Source organism: Acinonyx jubatus, chromosome A3, assembly GCF_027475565.1.
Source record: "Acinonyx jubatus isolate Ajub_Pintada_27869175 chromosome A3, VMU_Ajub_asm_v1.0, whole genome shotgun sequence".
In the NCBI taxonomy this organism is placed as follows: Eukaryota; Metazoa; Chordata; class Mammalia; order Carnivora; family Felidae; genus Acinonyx; species Acinonyx jubatus.
Window position 1 is genome coordinate 29,765,475 of NC_069388.1, and position 18,736 is coordinate 29,784,210.

The window sequence follows — 18,736 nt, forward strand, 5'->3', positions numbered from 1 at the left end:
AATGTGTGATGTAATCCACTTTCATATTTATTCCCAAGAAACATTCAATAAAATTCCCCATTGTTTGGGGGGTTTAATTTTTAGGGTTTCGAACATGATTTTTGATTCAGGCACATCCAGGCATTAGGAATAGCCAGGGTTGGGGCAGGAACTCAAGGAAGAGGAACCTCCAGGACTTGGCCTAGCCTCTGCCGTGGAGGAAGCCAGCAGACTCTTGAGAGGGTGATCCCTGCCACCACACCTGTACTCTGGGCCCACTGTCCTCCTGTCAGGCAGAACCATACCCTACCCAACCTCCTGGTCCCCAAGCCCCTCCACAAACCGTTCCTACCAGCTCCACACATAGGAGTCTCCAGGTGTGGTCCATGATGACAGATTCAGAGAACAGAACTTTGGAGAATCAGTGCAGACTATGGCAAGATAACAGTGCTAGAGCTGGGGTCAATATGTGTGAGGGCTGGTGGTTAATTTGGGGAAAGTAGAAGGTCAGGCTGAAGCCGGTGTTAACCTAAGACCAGGTTGAGTGCAGAGAAGAGGCAGGGAAGAGGCTCAGACCAAGGTCAGGAGTAGTCATCAATTGTATTTTTATTTATTATTTTAGGAGCTCAGGTGAACAGAATTGGGCTACCCATAGTCCTTAGTTCATAACGCTTTCTCCCTGCTTGTCCATAAACAGCCCACTATGAACACCTGTAAACCCACCACCTGCCCAAGGACTAAAACATTAAAAATAACTCACTCCTATGCTTCTTGTGTCTCTGCCTTCTGCTTCCTCTCAGAGGTAACCACTATCCTAGATTTTATCCTTTCATTGCTTTTTTCCTCCTTGTGGTAGACAGACAGCTTCTACAATGGCTCCCAATGATCCCTGTCTTCTGGTATTCACACCCATGCACACCTCTCCCCTTGAATGTGGGCTGGACCTCATGACTTGTAATAAATAGGATACAACAAATGTGATAGGTGTCACTTCTGTGATTATATTAGATAGGATTGTAATTGCCATCTTGCTAGAAGACTCTGTTAACTCTCTCCCTTGCTGGCTTTGATGAAGTGAGCTAGCATACTGGAAGTGACCAAATGGCAAGGAAATGAGGGCACCAGCCAACAACTAGCAAGAAACTGAAACCCTCAGTCCTACAGCCCACAAGGAACCGAACTCTGTCAACAACCAAGTGAACTTGGAAGTGAATCCTTCCCCAGTTAAGACTTCAGGTGAAACCACAGCCCTAGCCACCACTTTGAGTGCAGCCTTATGAGAAACTCTGAAGCAGAGGGCCCAGCTAGGCCACACCTGGACTCTTGACACACAGAAAAGATGAGATAATAAATTTGTGCTGTTTTAAGTTTGTGGTGATTTCTTACACAGCAATAGAAACTAATACAAGTTATTTTCAATTCTTTTCTATTACAAAGAATGTTGCTATGACTATTGCTATACCCGTGTTACAGAATACAGAACACAAGAGCTTAAGTTTCCCCTGGGTATATGCTGAAATATGTCTAGGAATAGAATTGTGGGGTCTCAGAATGTAATACCAGTAGTCAGTAAAATTTCAGAGTTAGGGTCATATCATGGCCATAGTATCTTGGTCAGGGTTGGGAATCAAGCTTGGCCTCAGTCCATAGAACTATGGATCAAGTCTGTGAGCAGGGTTGGGAGTCACACAGAGGACAAGATTTAGGGGCCAGTCCGTGGGCAGCGTTGAGGGTGAGGGTGCAGCTACATTTGGGGAGAATCTGAAGCCTGGGTTTGGAGTTGGGTTTGGACAGGGCTAGAAGATTCTGTGAGGGTGAGTTTGGGGGTCAGTCTAAGGCCAGTGTTAGAAGTCAGGCTGTTCTAGGGCACAAGACCTGACCCTGTGATATCGTCAACCTAACAGGCAGCGGCCACCCAGCGCCCAGCTGACCAAAGGTGAAACCCACTCTGGGCCTACAAGGCTCTTTCACTCAAAATGGGGGGGGGGGGGGGGGGCGGGCAGTGCGGCTTAAGAAGGGCAAGAAATCTAGACAGAGAAGGCAGTCGCAGGAAAGATAGCACAACTTCTTTAATGGCGGTAGTGCGGTCCTGTATCTCCAAAACATTCTCAAAGGTGCCCCCCCTAGGAGGGGAGGGAAGAGTGTTTGGAACAGGCACAGCCCATGTCTTCCCCATTCCTGGCTGAAGCCACTCCTCACCCCTTCCTCTCCAGCTGCTGTGCTCTCCAGCCTCGAGTTGGGCCCCAGGTGAGCGCGCCGGAGAGGGAAGCTTCTCCCTCAGCTGCCTCGGGCAGCTTCCCCCGAGGTCCAGAGCGCAGAGAACTAGCCCGGATGGAGAGGCCGCTGTCCTCAGGGCTGGGCGGGGACCTGTTTCTAACTGTGTGCACCGAGTCGGGGCACCGCCCCCTAAGGCCCAGAGCAGGGAGCACCAAGGTGGGGCCCCTGGTGTCGGGCATGGCTTTGGGGAGCATGCCAGGTCTCTGCACGTGGCTTCTGGGTTCTGGAAAGCGGTCCATTCTCCTGACCCGGATGGAGTGGAAAGAGGTGGGTCAGTCCGGGGGGCTACGTTCTGAGGGCTCCTGCCTCACTGCCCCCCAACTCACCCCCACCCCAAGGGAGGGGAGCGCTGGCGCCCCATGAGGCTCTTTGGAGCTGCTGGCTCCGCGCGCGGGTAGATCCGTCAGTCCGTCGGTGGGTGCGTGGGTGGGTGCGTCGGTCTCGGCGTCCGGGCTCTGGCGGGTACTGGGGAGTCCCCGCGCGGCCCCGGCCGCCGCTCACCGCTGCTTACGCTCTGCCTGCTGGAGCCGCCGGGAGAGATCGTCGATGCGCACGTTCTTGAGCTGCAGCAAATGCTCTAAGCGCCTCACCTTCATCTGCAGGACCTGGGCCGCGCCGCACAAAGGTCAAGCCAGAGGCCCGCTGCCTTCTGTCCCCACCACTGCAGGCCCTAAGCACCCACCGCCCCACCACCACCCGCGCCTTCCCAGTCACCCTCACCTGCACAGTCTCCTGAGAGGCCAACAGCTCCTGCTCCTTTTCAGCGATCTGGAGGACGAAGCTTGGGTCGCCCTGCAGTGCCTGACTATATCCCGGAGGTCGGGGCGCCGGCAGCCGGCCCCCCCTGGGGTGGGAAGCAGCTTAGCGGAGGCCCGAACCTCAGGCCCCATTCTCATCCTTCCAATGCCCCTCGGCCAGGCCTTCGCTCCCCGTCCCCTACACTCCCACTTCCTGCTTTCCCAGGAACAACCTGCCACCACCCTTACCTGCCAGCCCTGTGTAGGGAGATCACCAGGCCTGGTGAGGTAGGAACTCCCAGCCTCCTTACCTGAGCTGCCCTCCTCCCTGGGGGTCCGGGGCACCTTCCCCTCGGGCCTTCTGGGACAAACCTGAGACCAGGCAAGTGGAGGAGTTAACCGTGCTGGAGTCCTATTTTCCTGGCTTCTCCCTTGCTTCCCCCAACCCCGGCTCCCCTTCCCCCATAGGAAGGAAGGACAGGAGGAAAGCTTCTCCTGGGAGAGAAGAAAAGTAAAGGCCACTTTACCCACATCCATGTAGCCAGTGCCATCCTGGGGAGCCAGCTCCTGAAAGAACCCCCAGGGTTTACTGTGAGGTAGGATTTGCTCATCCCCAAGGAGCCCCATGTCTCTTCTGTGGTCCCCAAGACCAGGCTCCCTTTGCCAGACACCCTTCTCCCACACTTCTTGCCAAGGCGGGGCTTCCCGCTGCCTGGGAAGTTCCCACAAGTAGTGGGAGAAACTTGAGTGGGGTGGCACCTGTAAGGAGCCCGCGCCCTGCTTCCTGCGCCTCTGGCGCTCCTCCAGGCGCTGCCTCAGCGGAATGAGCACTAACTCCACCACGCCTGGCGCGCATTGCGCGATCTTGCGCATCACGTCCTCTGGTACCGAGAAGTTCAGCTTGTTCAGCACCTTCCTGGGAATAGACACAGGAATGGAGGACTGGGTCCTCGGGGAATGAAGTGAGGGGCGTGGGGGAGAAGGAAGGGGGTGCAGCCCTGGGGGAATGAGCCAGAATCTTGGTTGTCACGTTTCCTTTGTCTCCTCAAAAACAACAACAACAAAAAACCCTTGATTTTGTTATCAGTTCTGCCTGCGTTGTCCCTCCCTACCCTGACACCAACAGAGTCCCAAGCTTCCTGGGATCCTGGGGGGGGGGGGATGGGGGAACGGGGTTAGAGATTTCGGTAGTGCACCCAAGTATTCTGCTACCTGTTTAGGTGACCCCAGTTGTTGAGCTTCTGTTGAAGAGAGTTGGCAGGGACATAATTGTGCATCTCCACCATCTTGGGGAAGTAAAACTTGATGACTTCTGCGACCAGGACTGAGGGAATGGAAGCAGATGTGGAAAGTGGGGGAGGAGGCAGTAGGTAAGGGAGAAGGAGTGCGTGTAATGAGAGAATCGGGGGTTACAGAATGGTGTGACCAAGCGGATGGGTGGAGGTGTGGAAAGGGAACGGATGATAGGGAGGGAGGAGTGGTGGAGGAGAGGGAAGGAGTTCAAGAAAGCAAGATTAGAAATGAGTGATCAGCCTCCAGCATACCCAGAGAAGCAGCATCCCATCCCCATTAACTCAAGCATATGAAAACTGAGGTGTCTGGTCTTCAGAGAAGGAGTCTCCAAGAGAGCCTATCAGGAGCCTGGGGCCCCACCCTAGGCATTCACATGGACACACACACACACACACACACACACACACTCCAACAGCAAAGTCCCAGGATCACAAACACATATGCACACAAGACCCCCTACATACATACAGGACAGAATGTATCAACAAACATATGCACATACACAAGCTCAGAATCCCACAAGACAGATATATAGAATATAGTAATGAACAAGTACATACAGAGAGATGCACAAAAACATACACAGACACACGTCTTAGTCATTAAAGTCCCAGGAGGGCATCACAGACTCACACTCAGACACCACAACCACACATGCTTAAAGAATAGAACAAGGGGACATACATATAGACCCACACACAGCCATATTCCCACAGATACAGATAAACACACACGCGCACACATTTGTATAATTGAAGTTCCAGGAGATAGTCAGACACCCCCCCCCCAACATACACATACCCACACGCACAGAAACACAAAGAGACACATGCACACAGACCCCTTACACACGTACATACAGAATATGTAGACAAACACGGACACATGGGACACACACAGGGGTGCACACACACTAAGGTGCACACCTCCATCACTGAAGTCCCTGGAGAGATTTCTCTTGGGCCGGGATAGGGGGATGTTGTCTACCCACAGGTACAGCTGGTGCAACGCCTCCTCGTCCACGCTGCCAGCCATTGGCACCCCCAGCAAGGCAAGACCGTTCCAGTCGTGCAGCGTCAGCGCCAAACCGCACGATCTCTCAGATGCCTCTTCTTTCGCCACCGAAGGCGCCCAGACCGGCCTCTGCCTCTCAAACCGGGAAACTCGCTTCCCAGCTGGGAGCAGCCATATTGTTTTCTGAAACCATGGCAACTATCCTTGACTCGGAGGGGAACAGGGGCTTCTGGGAATTGTAGTTTTCTCCCTCTACCTACTCTCAGGCCCCAGCTTTGAATAGGCGATTAGGTGGCCTTGTCTTCCCAGCATCTGCGCCCACTCCACCTGATCAGCCACTGGCCCACCCTGGGACCTGCCAAACCCAACTGGGCCCTCAGAATCCCTGCCCCAGCATCCTCAGGGCCGAGATTCCCCTTCTGGATCCTTCAGCTATCAGTTCCAAGTGAAAGCAGCATCCCAATGTTCCTCAGCTTTATCTGGGTGTCCACTGTAATTAATCATCTGCTGCTTCCCACCTGGATTGTGTGATAGGCTGTGTGACAGTGCCTCCTTGCTGGGTCCCTCCTCAAAGCTCTGTGCTATTAAGGCCATCACCACTACTGCCCTTCCCAGCAGTGTCCTGGTAGGGCATTTAATAGGTCACCCAGACTCCCAAGGAGAATACTAGGGCTCAAGGCCAGTGCCTCGGGCAGGTTATTTAACTCCTTAACCTTATTTTCCCCCTTTGTGAAGTGGGAATGCTTCTATTTGTCCCAGTGGGGTAAGAGGGAGGAAAATGGGAAGGGTACTTACAGATCTGCATTTGTACGGGGACTGAGGATATGGGAATTGGCTACAGTTATAAACGCTGCAATAGCTCCTGTAAACACTCCCATAATCCCTCATCTCCCTCCAAAGAGCTGTTCTTCCATGGGTTAAAAATGGACTTCAGTAGCCAGTTCCATTTCAAAGGAGCACTATTTTTAGAAGGGTTAGGGATGTGGGTTCTGCCATAGTGAAAGGACACAAAGTAGCAGTAAAGGGGCTCCTAAGGTCAGCCAGGGAAGAAAGTTTGCTTCCACCGAAGACTAGCAATGTGGCTTTGGGCACATTACTGGACCTCTCTGTGTCTGTTTTCTCGTGGTTTCACCTACCTCATAGGGGTTTTGTGAGCATCTAAAGTGCTTAGCACAGCTCCTGGCACACAGCAAGGGCCCTATTAACATCACTTGGTGCCATCATTATTGAGATGATCTCAGTTCCAGCAGAAGAGAAGACAAATGGAAATGATTTGCCTTGTTGGTATTTGAGATGAGGGACTGGGTTGAACAGGGGCACCTGGGGAGAAACCTACTGCTCCCATCTTACTCCAGAGCAGGCCAGGGGGGTAGGCTGGGCTTCCTTAGGACTTTCCAGTTTCCTCCTCCATAGCTCAGATGGGGGTAAGGGGAATCCCAACTACTTTTTGCCGTCACTTAGTTTCATTGCCTTTAAGGCTTACAGGGAAACCCTGAGTTCCAGGAGTGTGGAAGGCCAAGTATGGAATCGTCACTCTACCTTCTTGTTTTAAAATCATACATATTGGTCTTGCCTTTCTGAAGGGACCACACCCAGGGCAGGCAAGGGACAAAAGATGGCCTAGATATCCCCCCACCCCCAACATTCCAGGGTGGAGAGAGGAAGAACTGAAAGGAAGTAGTGGGGAGGGAACCACAGTGGTGATGTGCCAGCCCTGGTGAAGGTGGGAAAACCGGTTTGGGGCCCAGAGCTGCCTGGCCTCCCCAAGCCCAGGCCCTCCCCTAGTTGGAACCAAGGGGGCCTGAGGGCCTCAATGAGGGAGGGGCTGGGCCCTGACAGGAGAAAAGGGGTTAGAGATCAGCAGAGGCACCAATCTTCACCTTTGGACTGGGGTGCCCCCTGGAGGGCACCACAAAGCGAGTTGCCCATTCTTCCTCAGCCTCTTGGGGGTGCAATGTATCCCAGGAATTTTATCTTCCTCCTGTACTGTCCCCAGGATAACCAGCCACCAGGCTCGGAAATGCTAATCACTGAAAGGCCTAAAGGGCTCCCTCTTTAAGCATCAAAAGTAAACCAAGGGAGGCCCTGTATGTACCTCCGAACTCCAACCTGGACCACAGGAGTTGCCCCAACACTCCTTTTGCTCTGCCTTCTGGCCCCAGTCCTACAAGGACCAACTTTAATGGGGTTGATAGGCCTAGTTCCCAGTTTAATTTGGTCCAACAGGGATTGCTGGCTCCCTCCCTTCCCTCCTAGCCAACTGATCCTGAGCTTCTTCTTTCTAACCCCAAAGCAGGAGAAGGCCCGACTTCCTCAAACCCAAGGAGATACACTAAAGACCCCTTCCTCCCCAAGCTTGGATAATACTTAGATATGGAGGTGGTCCCTCACCCCAGTCAGGGTGTAGGCTGTGGCCGCCCTCTCAACGCTTGGTTCCATGTCCCACCAGAGCAAGGACCAAAGGGAGCCAGGAAAGGACGTGTTCCCAAGACAGACGCAAGCCCAGACCATGAAGGATGCACCCTTGGCTGTTAAAACGTTCACCCCCACAAAAGGGGGGTGGACAGATTTATTGAATTCAGACTGGGAAAGGAGCGGCTGGATGGCTGGACTCTGGGCCCAGCCCCAGGCACCCTGCCCAGGATAGGGCCCTGCCAGAGAGGGAGGAGAGGCATGGCGCCTGCAGCTACCCACAAGGGAAGTGCCCATTATCACTCCCCTGGAGGGCCTCTTGGGAACCTCCAATTTGGAAAGAAAACCAAGGGCCACAGTAACCTGGACTGGGCCAGAGAAAGGGACTGGGAAGATGGGGAAGCAGGCAGAGGCAGGCTCAGGAGCCTGCGGTGAGTTAGACTGTGCTTCTCAAGGCGGCCCAGGGGCAGGGTGGGGGGCTGCCAGCCTTGTGGCGGCCTAGGCTGGACTTTCCTCTGGAGCCCTTCCCAGAATGGCTTTGGGGTCCCCCCCACCAAACACCTGGTGTGGACGGCAGAGGGGAGAGGCACTCTCCGGCCGGGAGCGTCCAGGGCCCAACCCTGGCTGCTACTGTGGCCTAGTCCACTGATGGCACGGTGTGGTAGCACCGGACAGCTCCCCACCCTCCCCACCTGGTCCCCCAAGCCCAGGGGCAAATGGGGAGGAAAGAGGACTCTGAGAAAGAGGCAATAAGCAGGCAGTGAGGCTGACCCCAGCCCTGGGCCCTACCGAGGTGGCTGGGCCTGTCACAGGGCCAGAGGAACATCACTAAAGGATCTGGAGCTCCCCATTCTGGCTCCATCCACAGCGGCTGCCCAGAGAGTCCTCTGCCCTGGGCTGGTGCTGCCACATCTGGGTCGGGCATGGCTAGGCCCAGTGGCTCAGCTCTGATGTCCAAGACCCCGAACTCCTGCCTGCCGGGCATGGTTCTTCCTGGTCACGTGGACCAGATCGTGTTCCAAATGAAGGATGTGGCTCTGCACACGGTCATCAATGGGGAAGGAAGTCAGGTACCTCTTGACCATAGCGAAGTAAGCCATGGCCTCCCCAAAGCTGGGCACAGGCACCTCATCACCATCTTCCTCCTCATCTTCATCATCTTCATCCTCCTCATCATCCTCATCTTCCTCCTCTTCCTCACTGTCAGACTCAGAGTCCTCTTCACCCTCCAAGAAATGGAGAGTAGGGCACTGGGCCTCCTCCTGGGCACTGTAGCCCCCGAAGCTGCCACCAGCTTCTACTACCCCCTGGGCCCAGTCCTCAGCCTCCAAGCCCTCAGAGGAGCTCTCTTCCTCCTCTTCCTCCTCCTCTTCATCACTGTCATCAACATCACCCTCCTCTTCCACCTCCTCTTCCTCCCCCAACTCCTCTCCTTCCCCCCCTTCCTCCTCCTCACCCTCTTCTTCCTCCTCCTCCTCCTCCCCTTCACCCTCCTCTTCCTCTTCCTCCTCTTCTTCTTCCTCCTCTTCCTCCTCCTCCTCTTCCTCCCCCTCACTCTTGAGGGCAGTGGTGATGGTGGCATTTGGGCCACCCCCGAAGCCAGCCTCACGAAAGCAGGCAGCTATGTCCGAAGGCTCCACTGCCTGCCAGGCGGCAGCCACGAAGTGCAAGGCCTCCATCAAACCTAGCTGCAGGCCTGAACGATCCTGGCCCTCTAGTGCGGCCATGGCCTTGAGTAGCATAGCCTGGCGGTAGTGGCCCTTCACCTGTTGGACCACTCCCCGCTCCAGCGGCTGCACGGTGCCCGGCGGGAAGAAGGCCAGCTGTACATGCCGCAGGCCAGAGGTATCCAGGGACTGGGCAGCCAGGCGGCCGGCCAGTAGCAGGACTCGGCGAGACTCTGCAGCCATGCGAGTGTCCAGGGCCTTCAGGTACTTGGCCAGGGCCTGCGTGGTGACACCACCCTTAGAGTTGGCGGTGTAGTCGCAAGGCAGGCCGGCTTGGCCTGCGCGGGGCTTGGCCGACTTGCCGGCCACAAGCGGGGGCAGCTTCTCGCTACCGTCTGCGTTGGCGCACAGCAGGACGCTCAGGCGCTGGGTGGCCCTGCGCGCCCGTCCATCGCTGCCGCACAGCCCCGCAGCCTGGTCGGGCAGGAAGTCGTACCACAGACTGGTCTCAATGGCGCTGAACACGTCCTGGGAGGCGTAGCCCTCGGCCACCGACGGCGGCTGCTCCTCCCGAGCGCGCCAGCCCGTCGAACCCCCGCCGCTGCCCTCCGAGGGCACCGCAGGTGGGCTGGCGGGAGCCGCTGGGGGCCGGGGAGCAGCACTGCGCGACCGGGCGCGGGCCACACCGCTGCAGGACACCACACCGTGGCGCCGGCGGAAGCGGTCCAGCCAACCGTTGGAGGCGGTGAAGTCGTCCATGCCCAGCTCCTCGGCTATACGCAGCGCCTTCTCCTTGAGGATGATGCCCTTGACGGGTAGGCCAGCGGCGCGGATCTGCTGGAACCAGGCGATGAGCAGCCCCTCGAGCTTGTCGTAGGGGGACAGCTTGTTGGTCTTGCGGCAGGTGGAGGCCACACCGTACTTGCGCTCCGACGCCAGGATGGCGCGCTTGTTCTTCAGGATGGTGCTCAGCGTGGACGGCGGGATGTTGAAGCGCCGCGCGATCTCGCCCTTGCGCAAGTCCGGGTTCTCCTCCACCTCCTGGATGATCCGCGACTTCTCCCGGAACGTCAGCTGCCGCCGCTTGGGGCCCATCCCGGCGCGCCCCCCGCCCCGGGGCCCGGCGCCACCGCCGCCGCCCCGGGGCGGGGGGCCCGGGCCCGCGGCGGGGGGCACCTGGCGGCCTCTCCCGCGCGCCCCGCCCGAGACAAAGCGGCTCGCGGGGCGGCGGGCGGGGCGGTGACCCGGCCGGGCCGGGGGCACCTTCGGGGGCGCCGGCGGGCGCGGCGCCGGGCGGCGGGCGGCAGGCGGCGGGCGCGGGCGAGGGCGGGCGGCGCGGGCGCGGAAGGCAGGAAGTGCCGCGGCGCGGGGAGCAGGGAGCGCGGCGAGCGGGGCGGAGCGGGCGGAGCGGGATCTCGCGGGAAGCGCGGGGACGCCCGGCGCCGCCTCCCCGCCCTCCGCGCCCACCCCCACTCCCCGCCGCCCCGGACCGACCGCGGGGGGGCGCTGCGGCCTGCTGGACCCGCCAGCGCTCGGGCGTCCGGAGACCCGCGGGCGAACGCGCGGGCAGGGGCGCAGTGCTCGGCCTCTGCGCCCAGTGGGCACCGACCTGCTGTTTATAAAGAATAACAACTGTGTTTTATGGTTTTTGTTTTGTGACAGCAAAATCTGCGGAATCTGAAAAATACAGGAAACTAAAAATCATCTTTCACCCCAACACCTGGAGAAATGCGCAGGTAACATTTTGGTACGTTTCCTTCCAGTCTTTTCTCTAGGTTCATGCAGTTTCCTTTTTAAAAATTTATTGCATAAAACTGGCATCAGATGTATACACTGTATAACTGGCATCTCCTGCTGTTTCACCTGGCATCAAGTGATGAGAATTTTGCCACTTGATGAAGTATTGCCAACATGCTTTTTAATAGTTGTATATTGTTCCAATTATGGGTGAACACTAATCTGTGTAGCCTATTGTTACCCATTTAGATTATTTTTACAAGCAGCATTACAATTTTAAATCTATTTGCTAGTAATCCCCAAATCCATAGATGAACACTGATAACATCTCCGTGTGTCACCTTCTGGACTTTTCCATGCATACAGGCATAAATGTGTTTTCAGCTACAGAAATAATGTCGTTTATATATATAAAAGCATACATACACACGAATCCCTGAAACCTCCTCCTGCACCAAACAAATAAAAATGACATATTCTTAAAACAATGAATGCTTTGCAGTAGTTTAAAAAAAAAAAATCTCTTAGAGTAGCTTGAGGTGTGTAGTCAAAGAGGAAGGCTGTGACCCAGGGGGATGGGCTAAGGACCTGGGATGATCTGGATGAGGCTACAAACAAGTGGATGTGTACAAAGAAGAGGACCAAGGACAGTGCCCTGGGCTCTCCAAGGTTAAGGGTTCAAGAAAGGACTAACAAGAAATTCATGAAAAACAGCTGAAAAGGTTGGAGAAACACCAGGCCTGTATGGTGTTCTGGAGGCCAAGGGAAGAAAGTGTAACTCACTGCTGTGTTACCGTGTATATTTCTTTGAATGCCATTTGAATGTGAATTTTCTAGTCATACTTTTTGTCCATGTTTCTCTTGTATTTGTCTTTTTGTGGACTTACAGGAGCTCTTCATATGCTCTGAACACAAAATCTTTGTTAAGTATATTGCAAATATTTTCTTCCAGTCTGCTACTTATCCTCTAACTTAGTCTAGGGAATCTTTTTTTTTTTTTTTCAACGTTTATTTATTTTTGGGACAGAGAGAGACAGAGCATGAACGGGGGAGGGGCAGAGAGAGAGGGCGACACAGAATCGGAAACAGGCTCCAGGCTCTGAGCCATCAGCCCAGAGCCTGACGCGGGGCTCGAACTCACGGACCGCGAGATCGTGACCTGGCTGAAATCGGACGCTTAACCGACTGCGCCACCCAGGCGCCCCTAGGGAATCTTAAATATGAGAAGTTTGTAGCCTTTAAGTAAGCAGCTGTGTCAATTTTTTCCTTTATTGTTTCTGGGTTTTGTGTCTTACCGTAGGCCTTTTCCACTCCTGAGACATAAAAAATATTCTTCTAATCACAAGGTCTAGAAGAACATGGGAGATTTTTCCCTACAGGGGCCAGATCAGTGCTTGGCCCATAATGGGTATATGGTCCCTGTGCAAAGGTGAGTGTAAGGCTACGTGTCCGAGACTCCTTGCCACACATTTTCAGGAAACTGTGTCTACATTTTGGTGGTTTCATCAATGTACACATATGTCCCTCCTGCCTCTTCACCCATCTTGGCTTGCTTGTAATCAATGTGTGTTTGGGTGAATGGACAATGGGTGGGCTTTTTTTTTTTTTTTTTCTATTTCGCTGAATTTTCCCATAAGCAAGTACAACAGGACCTTTAAAATTAAAAGGAGAATGGAAAGATTGCTGAGGGGCATGAGGAATAATGATTAGGTAGGTAGAATGGGTATTAGGCCTAGTGGGTAGCTTTGGACAGCCTAGGCCAAGACAAGAGAAGGTGGACTGTAGACTTCTCTAAGGTGGGGAATTGGAAAGATGGGGCTTACAGAGGGATTTGGGGGGATCCCAGGGCTCCAGATGGATCGACGTAGGAATTGCTCAGCTGAGAGGGAGTGGAAATGGGCCCTATGCCCTGCTACAAGCAGCAGGTAGACCAGATATCTGGAAATGGCTGTGCTGTCAACACAAGTGTGTGACTTCTTTTTTGTCCTGGAAGTGGCCATACTGGTATTTTTTTGTGGGAAACAAGGATGGGCCTGGAAGGTGAAGACAATGTGGGCCTATTGATACAGGTAGATACAGTTACTAGGACAGAGATTGTCTAGATATTTGAGGACATCTCTAGAGTTTCTAGAGCCAAGAGTCCCAAGATAAATACATTTCTCCCCTAATCTTCCATAATTCTACTCACACTTTCTTTTTTTTTTTTTTTTTATTTTGAGAGAGAGTGAGGAAGAGCATGTGAGAGCAGGGGAGGGGCAGAGAGAGAGGGAGAGAGAGAATCCCAAGCAGGCTACACACTGTCAGCACAGAGCCCAACGTGGGGCTTGAACTCATGAAATGAGAGATCATGACCTGAGCCAAAATCAAGAGTCGGACACTTAACTAACTGAACCACCCAGGTGGCCCCATCCTTTCATTTTTTGAAGTTTATTTATTTATTTTGAGAGAGAGAGAGAGAGAGCAGGGGAGGAGCAGAGAAACAGGGAGAGAGAGAATCCCAAGCAGGCTCTGCACTGACAGCACACTTTGCTGTCAGTGCAGAGCCTGAGTCAGGGCTCGAACTCACAAACTGTGAGATCATGGCCTGAGCTGAAATCAAGAGTCAGACTCTTAACTGACCGAGCCACCCAGGTGCTCCCCCCATCCTTTCATTTTAACAGCTTTATTGAGATATATTTCACGTATCATACAATTCACTCATTTAGCATATACAATTCATAGATACATGCAACTATCACCACAGTCAGTTTTAGAACATTTTCATCACCTTAGAAAGAAACCCCTGCCTGGATACCTCATATGAATGGAATCAATAACACATGTCTTTTATGACTGGCTTCTTTCACTTAGAGTCATATTTTCAAGATTCATCCATGATGAACTATCTGTTAGTGCTTTATTCTTTTCTTACAGCTGAATAATATTCTATTGTATGGATATAAGGCATTTTTATCCATTTATCATTTGATGGACATTTGGATTATTTCTGTTTTGGCAGTTACGAATAATGCTGCTGTAAGCATTTGTTCGCAAGCTTTTGTGTGAACATGTTTTCATTTTTCTTGGGTATATAGCTGGGAGTGCAGTTGCTGGGTCATATGGTAACTCTTATGTGTTTTTTTTTTAATTTTTTTTTAACATTTATTTATTTTTGAGACAGAGAGAGACAGAGCATGAACAGGGGAGGGTCAGAGAGAGAGGGAGACACAGAATCTGAAACGGGCTCCAGGCTCTGAGCTGTCAGCACAGAGCCCGACGCGGGGCTCGAACTCACGGACCGTGAGATCATGCCCTGAGCCGAAGTCGGACGTTTAACCGACTGAGCCACCCAGGCGCCCCAGGTAACTCTTATGTTTAATTGTCTGGGGAACTACCGGATTGAGTACCAGATTCAGGTCTTTGAATTAACTTGAAAATTGTACCTGTTCTTTGGAAAATATTTTAAAATACAGAAGATGTTGAGGGTACAAACATTTAATTCCACTATTCAGAGAATATTCTTGTGGGATACTTTTCTGTGCATAGTGTTTTTAGTGGGACCATAGTTGGCATAATATTTTGTAGCCCATATTGTGAACATCTTTTCACGTCAATAATTATTTTCATCACTGAGTTTCAACTTTCTTTTACGCTAGGAACCCTCTCTTGAAAAGACCATCTTCTGAGAGCCCATTATGTAATCACTCAAATATCAACAATTACTTATTGGGCCCCTGCTGGATGCCAAGCATCCCTACCTGCCCACATGCCCATTCTCTTTAAAAGCTGCAGGTATTACACAGTATAGAGGAGTCACCTCATTAGCTGCTCCCCTGTAAGAACACCCAGCTTGCTCTCTGCATTTCATTGTTACTAACGATGACTCAATGAACAAACATCTGTGTGTACTTTTATCATCTCTTTAAGAGAAATCCATAGAGGTGGGATATGGGGTCAGAGGCCAACCTTGGCCGTGGGCCCATACGAGGTACCTGGAGATGAGAGAAGAGGCAAATGACTTGGTCCCTGTTCTTCAGCTCAGTCAGCTTGAGGAAGTGACATTCGGGAAAGGGAAAAGGAGATTTCAATAAATAAAGCTCATATCTTGCAATAGTTCCTTTTTAGGAATTCATTCTGTGTATGCCTGCCGCATCAATGTAAAAATGAATAACCTGAATGTTCAGCATTAGGGAATTGAGTAAATATATGCCTTTATGGTACTCATATGGATCCACCTCCAAGTAAAAGAAAGCAAGGGGTAAAACAATGTTTCACATACTGTTTGTTATATCTGTAAAAATATGGACATATGCTTGTACATATATAGACCTACACTGCCCACTATGGTAGCCACTAATAGCATGTGATTATTGAGCACTGGAAATGTGGTGAGTACAAGCTGAGATGGGCTGTGAGTGTAAGATGCACATTGGACTTTGAGACTTGGTACCAAAAAAAAGTATCTAAAATATCTAATTAGGGGCACCTAATCTCACAGCTCGTGCGTGGGTTCAAGCCCCGCATTGGGGTTACCTGCTGGAAGCCAGCTTGGGGTTTTCTGTCTCTCTCTCTCTCAATCCTCCTCCACTCATGTGCTCTCTCTCTCTCTCTCTCAAAATAAATAAATAAACTTTCAAATAAAATATCTAATTAACAATTATTATATTGATAATATGTTTAAATGATAACATTTTGAATATATTAGATTAAATAAAATATTAAAATTTCAACTGTTTCTTTTATATTTTTTAATGTGGCTACTAGAAGATTTTAAATTATGTATATGGCTCATATTTGTGCCTGCCATTATGTTTCTATTGCCTAGGACTGTCATAGACTATCTCCAGAATATGCAACAAGTTTATGATAGTGACTGCATCTGTTCTGAATGTTTGTGTGGGATGGAAGATTGACTTTTCACTGCTGTTTTGTACCATTTGAATTTTCTCCCTTGTTCAAATTTTTGGTACCATGAACCAATTTTTTTTAAGTTTATTTATTTGTTTTTGAGAGAGAGAGAGAGAGAGAGAGAAAGAGAGAGAGAGAGGGAGCTCACGAGGAGGGGAGGGGCAAAGGGAGAGAGAATCCGAAGCAGGCTTTGTGCTGTTAGCATGTAGCCCTACACGAGGCTTGAACCCACAAATGGTGAGATCATGCCTGAGCCAAAATCAAGAGCCCGACACTCAACTGACTGAGCCACCCAGGCACTCCAGTAACATGTTCCAATTTTAAAAAACCATTTAACGTGTCACAAGCCATGACGGAAAAGGCACTAGAAAAATGAATCCCATAAAGATGCCGTGTGGATGGAGTACTATGTGGCAATGAGAAAGAATGAAATATGGCCCTTTGTAGCAACATGGATGGAACTGGAGAGTGTGATGCTAAGTGAAATAAGCCACACAGAGAAAGACAGATACCATATGTTTTCACTCTTATGTGGATCCTGAGAAACTTAACAGAAACCCATGGGGGAGGGGAAGGAAAAAAAAAAAAAAAAGAGGTTAGAGTGGGAGAGAGCCAAAGCATAAGAGACTCTTAAAAACTGAGAACAGGGGCTCCTGGGTGGCTCAGTCGGTTGGACATCCGACTTCGGCTTAGGTCATGATCTCGCAGTCTGTGAGTTCGAGCCCTGCGTCGGGCTCTGTGCTGACAGCTCAGAGCCTGGAGCCTGTTTCAGATTCTGTGTCTCCCTCTCTCTCTGACCTTCCCCTGTTCATGCTCTGTCTCTCTCTGTCTCAAAAATGAATAAATGTTAAAAAAAATTAAAAAAAAACTGAGAACAAACTGAGGGTTGATGGGGGGTGGGAGGGAGGGGAGAGTGGGTGATGGGTATTGAGGAGGGCACCTTTTGGGATGAGCACTGGGTGTTGTATGGAAACCAATTTGACAGTAAATTTCATATATTGAAAAAAAATAAAATAAATAAATAAATTTAAAAAATAAATTTAAAAAAAATGCCGTGTGGGAACAGGCTTAGAAGCAGAAGGATTTTGCAAACGTGCTAATTTTTCCTTCTTTTCTGCCAAGGTACTGGGGTCACACCAGACCCCCTTAAGTGAGCCCACAGCTTGATGTGTACAGTTTAGAGGCACGGTGTTCCTTTCATGGGAAGTGGAGCTTTCTGAAGCCCAGAATTGTCATTGTAACCAGGACCTGGCTGGATGTGGGGAGTTGTTTCTCATACAAAATGATTGCAAATATCTATTTTAGCTTATTTTTATTGACTATCTTTTTTTTTTTTTTAATTGGGCATGTAATCTGTGATCTAACTGGCAAAAGGAGATGTGGGAAGATACACAGAGCTGATGGGAGGAATGCTCTGGAATGACCCCTCTGTGGTCTTGGGCTCTCCTCACTGGCCCAGAGGTGACCTCTGACTGTGAGATTTCAAAGGATTCAAGAGTGTCACACTCCCCCACCTTTTGTTGACCACACACAGATACACCTTCCCCACACCCTGTAGAAGCATGTAAGCACATTCGTGTGTGTGTGTGTGTGTGTGTGTGTGTGTGTGTGTGTGTGTGTGTGTTGGGGGGCGGATAACACCAGCTGGGTTGATTTTGAAAATGCAACCCTTCAGTTTTATTTCTGGTCTTTGAAGTGGGAGGCCTCACAGACTGTCTCCTCCCCCAGTCCCCCATCCTGGGGACAGCCACAGCCTGGACTGTGAGTAGTGGCTAGAGATTGGGAGCTGGACCCTTGATCCAGGGCGGATGAACCTGAAACCTCAGCCCTGTCCAGCACTAAGTATAGCGCCTGACACATCACAGAAGCTGGGCAAAATGTTGGGAAAAGGAAAAGTCATGAACCCCACCCTCCTCCTCACCACTCTCAGGTAGGACTGGGGGTCTTTGCATCCCCTTCTTCCGCAAGTCCCCTAGCCACCCAACCTCCTACCGCCAGGCCCTCCCTTCTGCCACTCCCACCCACTGCACCTTGGCAGGAGGGATGGGACTACGCAAGAGGCGCAAAGCCTCAGCTCCTGCTTTCCCAGCTGTGCTCCACCCCGCCAGAGGCCAACTCCTTGCTGGGGAGATGGGATGGAAAAGCAGCTTACCACCCATTCACTTTTGGGTGCAGCCTTCCGGTCTCATTCCAGGAAAGCAGGATTGATGCAAAGCGATTAGTTCGAAGGTGCTCAGTTTAAACTAGTGATAAATTCAGTTTCCCTCGTCATCAAAGACACAAATTAAACAATGTGATGCCATTGACATCACCTTAGCCAAACCGTCGGTGGGTGTGAGAAACTTCCATTAATTGGGTTCTGAGGTCGTAGACACCTTCTTTGGCCCCAACCGCCAAAACCTATGGCTAGGTCAGGCATTAGAGCCTCCTCTGGGGTTGCTGGAGAAAATTAGACCCCTCGGGGTCACATGTATCGTAGCCCCCCACCTCCGGTGTACCTCGTGTGCGAGGGGCGGGGGAAGGGGGGAGGCTCCGTTCGATGATTTTGCTTTAGGGACGCTCCGCGCTGTTAGTCGCGAGCGCAGGGAGGCTGCAGGAGCGCCTGGGGTGAATTTCTGCTCCACCACTTGCCCGGTGTGACCTTGAACGAGTTAATGAACTTCTCCACGCTTCAACGTCCGGGTCGACAGAGTGGCAAACCCAGACCGCACCTCGTAGCCTTGTCTGGCAAAC

The 18,736-nt window shown here is 51.7% G+C and overlaps 2 protein-coding genes and 2 long non-coding RNA genes across 6 annotated transcripts; 1 reads left to right on the plus strand and 3 right to left on the minus strand.

Annotated features, from left to right (window-relative positions):
- Positions 1-1,685: 1,685 nt before the first annotated feature.
- Positions 1,686-7,683, minus strand: SPEF1 (sperm flagellar 1). Of its 3 annotated transcripts, XM_027069644.2 has the most exons (8): positions 5,213-7,683; positions 4,206-4,317; positions 3,753-3,909; positions 3,521-3,560; positions 3,305-3,365; positions 2,977-3,100; positions 2,758-2,861; positions 1,690-2,499 (listed from the first exon to the last, which is right to left on the minus strand). In XM_027069644.2, exons 1-8 carry the CDS (start codon positions 5,319-5,321, stop codon positions 2,175-2,177), a joined length of 1,032 nt encoding a protein of 343 aa, XP_026925445.1. In that variant the 5' UTR covers positions 5,322-7,683; the 3' UTR covers positions 1,690-2,174. The 3 variants fall into 3 exon arrangements, with proteins under 3 accessions (XP_053056176.1, XP_026925445.1, XP_026925446.1); XM_053200201.1 differs by lacking the exon at positions 4,206-4,317 and having other exon boundaries at positions 1,686-2,499; XM_027069645.2 differs by having other exon boundaries at positions 2,356-2,861.
- A 141-nt stretch (positions 7,684-7,824) lies between these two features.
- CENPB (centromere protein B) lies at positions 7,825-10,683 on the minus strand. The gene has a single exon (XM_015078130.3). It carries the CDS (start codon positions 10,472-10,474, stop codon positions 8,654-8,656), a length of 1,821 nt encoding a protein of 606 aa, XP_014933616.3. The 5' UTR covers positions 10,475-10,683; the 3' UTR covers positions 7,825-8,653.
- Positions 10,684-12,103: 1,420 nt separating this feature from the next.
- LOC128311145 (uncharacterized) lies at positions 12,104-14,936 on the minus strand. Its single transcript, XR_008289188.1, has 2 exons — positions 14,223-14,936; positions 12,104-12,320 (listed from the first exon to the last, which is right to left on the minus strand). It is a non-coding gene; the product is annotated as an uncharacterized LOC128311145 (long non-coding RNA).
- On the plus strand, positions 12,327-17,312 carry LOC128311144 (uncharacterized). The gene is made up of 2 exons (XR_008289187.1): positions 12,327-14,457; positions 17,126-17,312. It is a non-coding gene; the product is annotated as an uncharacterized LOC128311144 (long non-coding RNA).
- Positions 17,313-18,736: the final 1,424 nt, after the last annotated feature.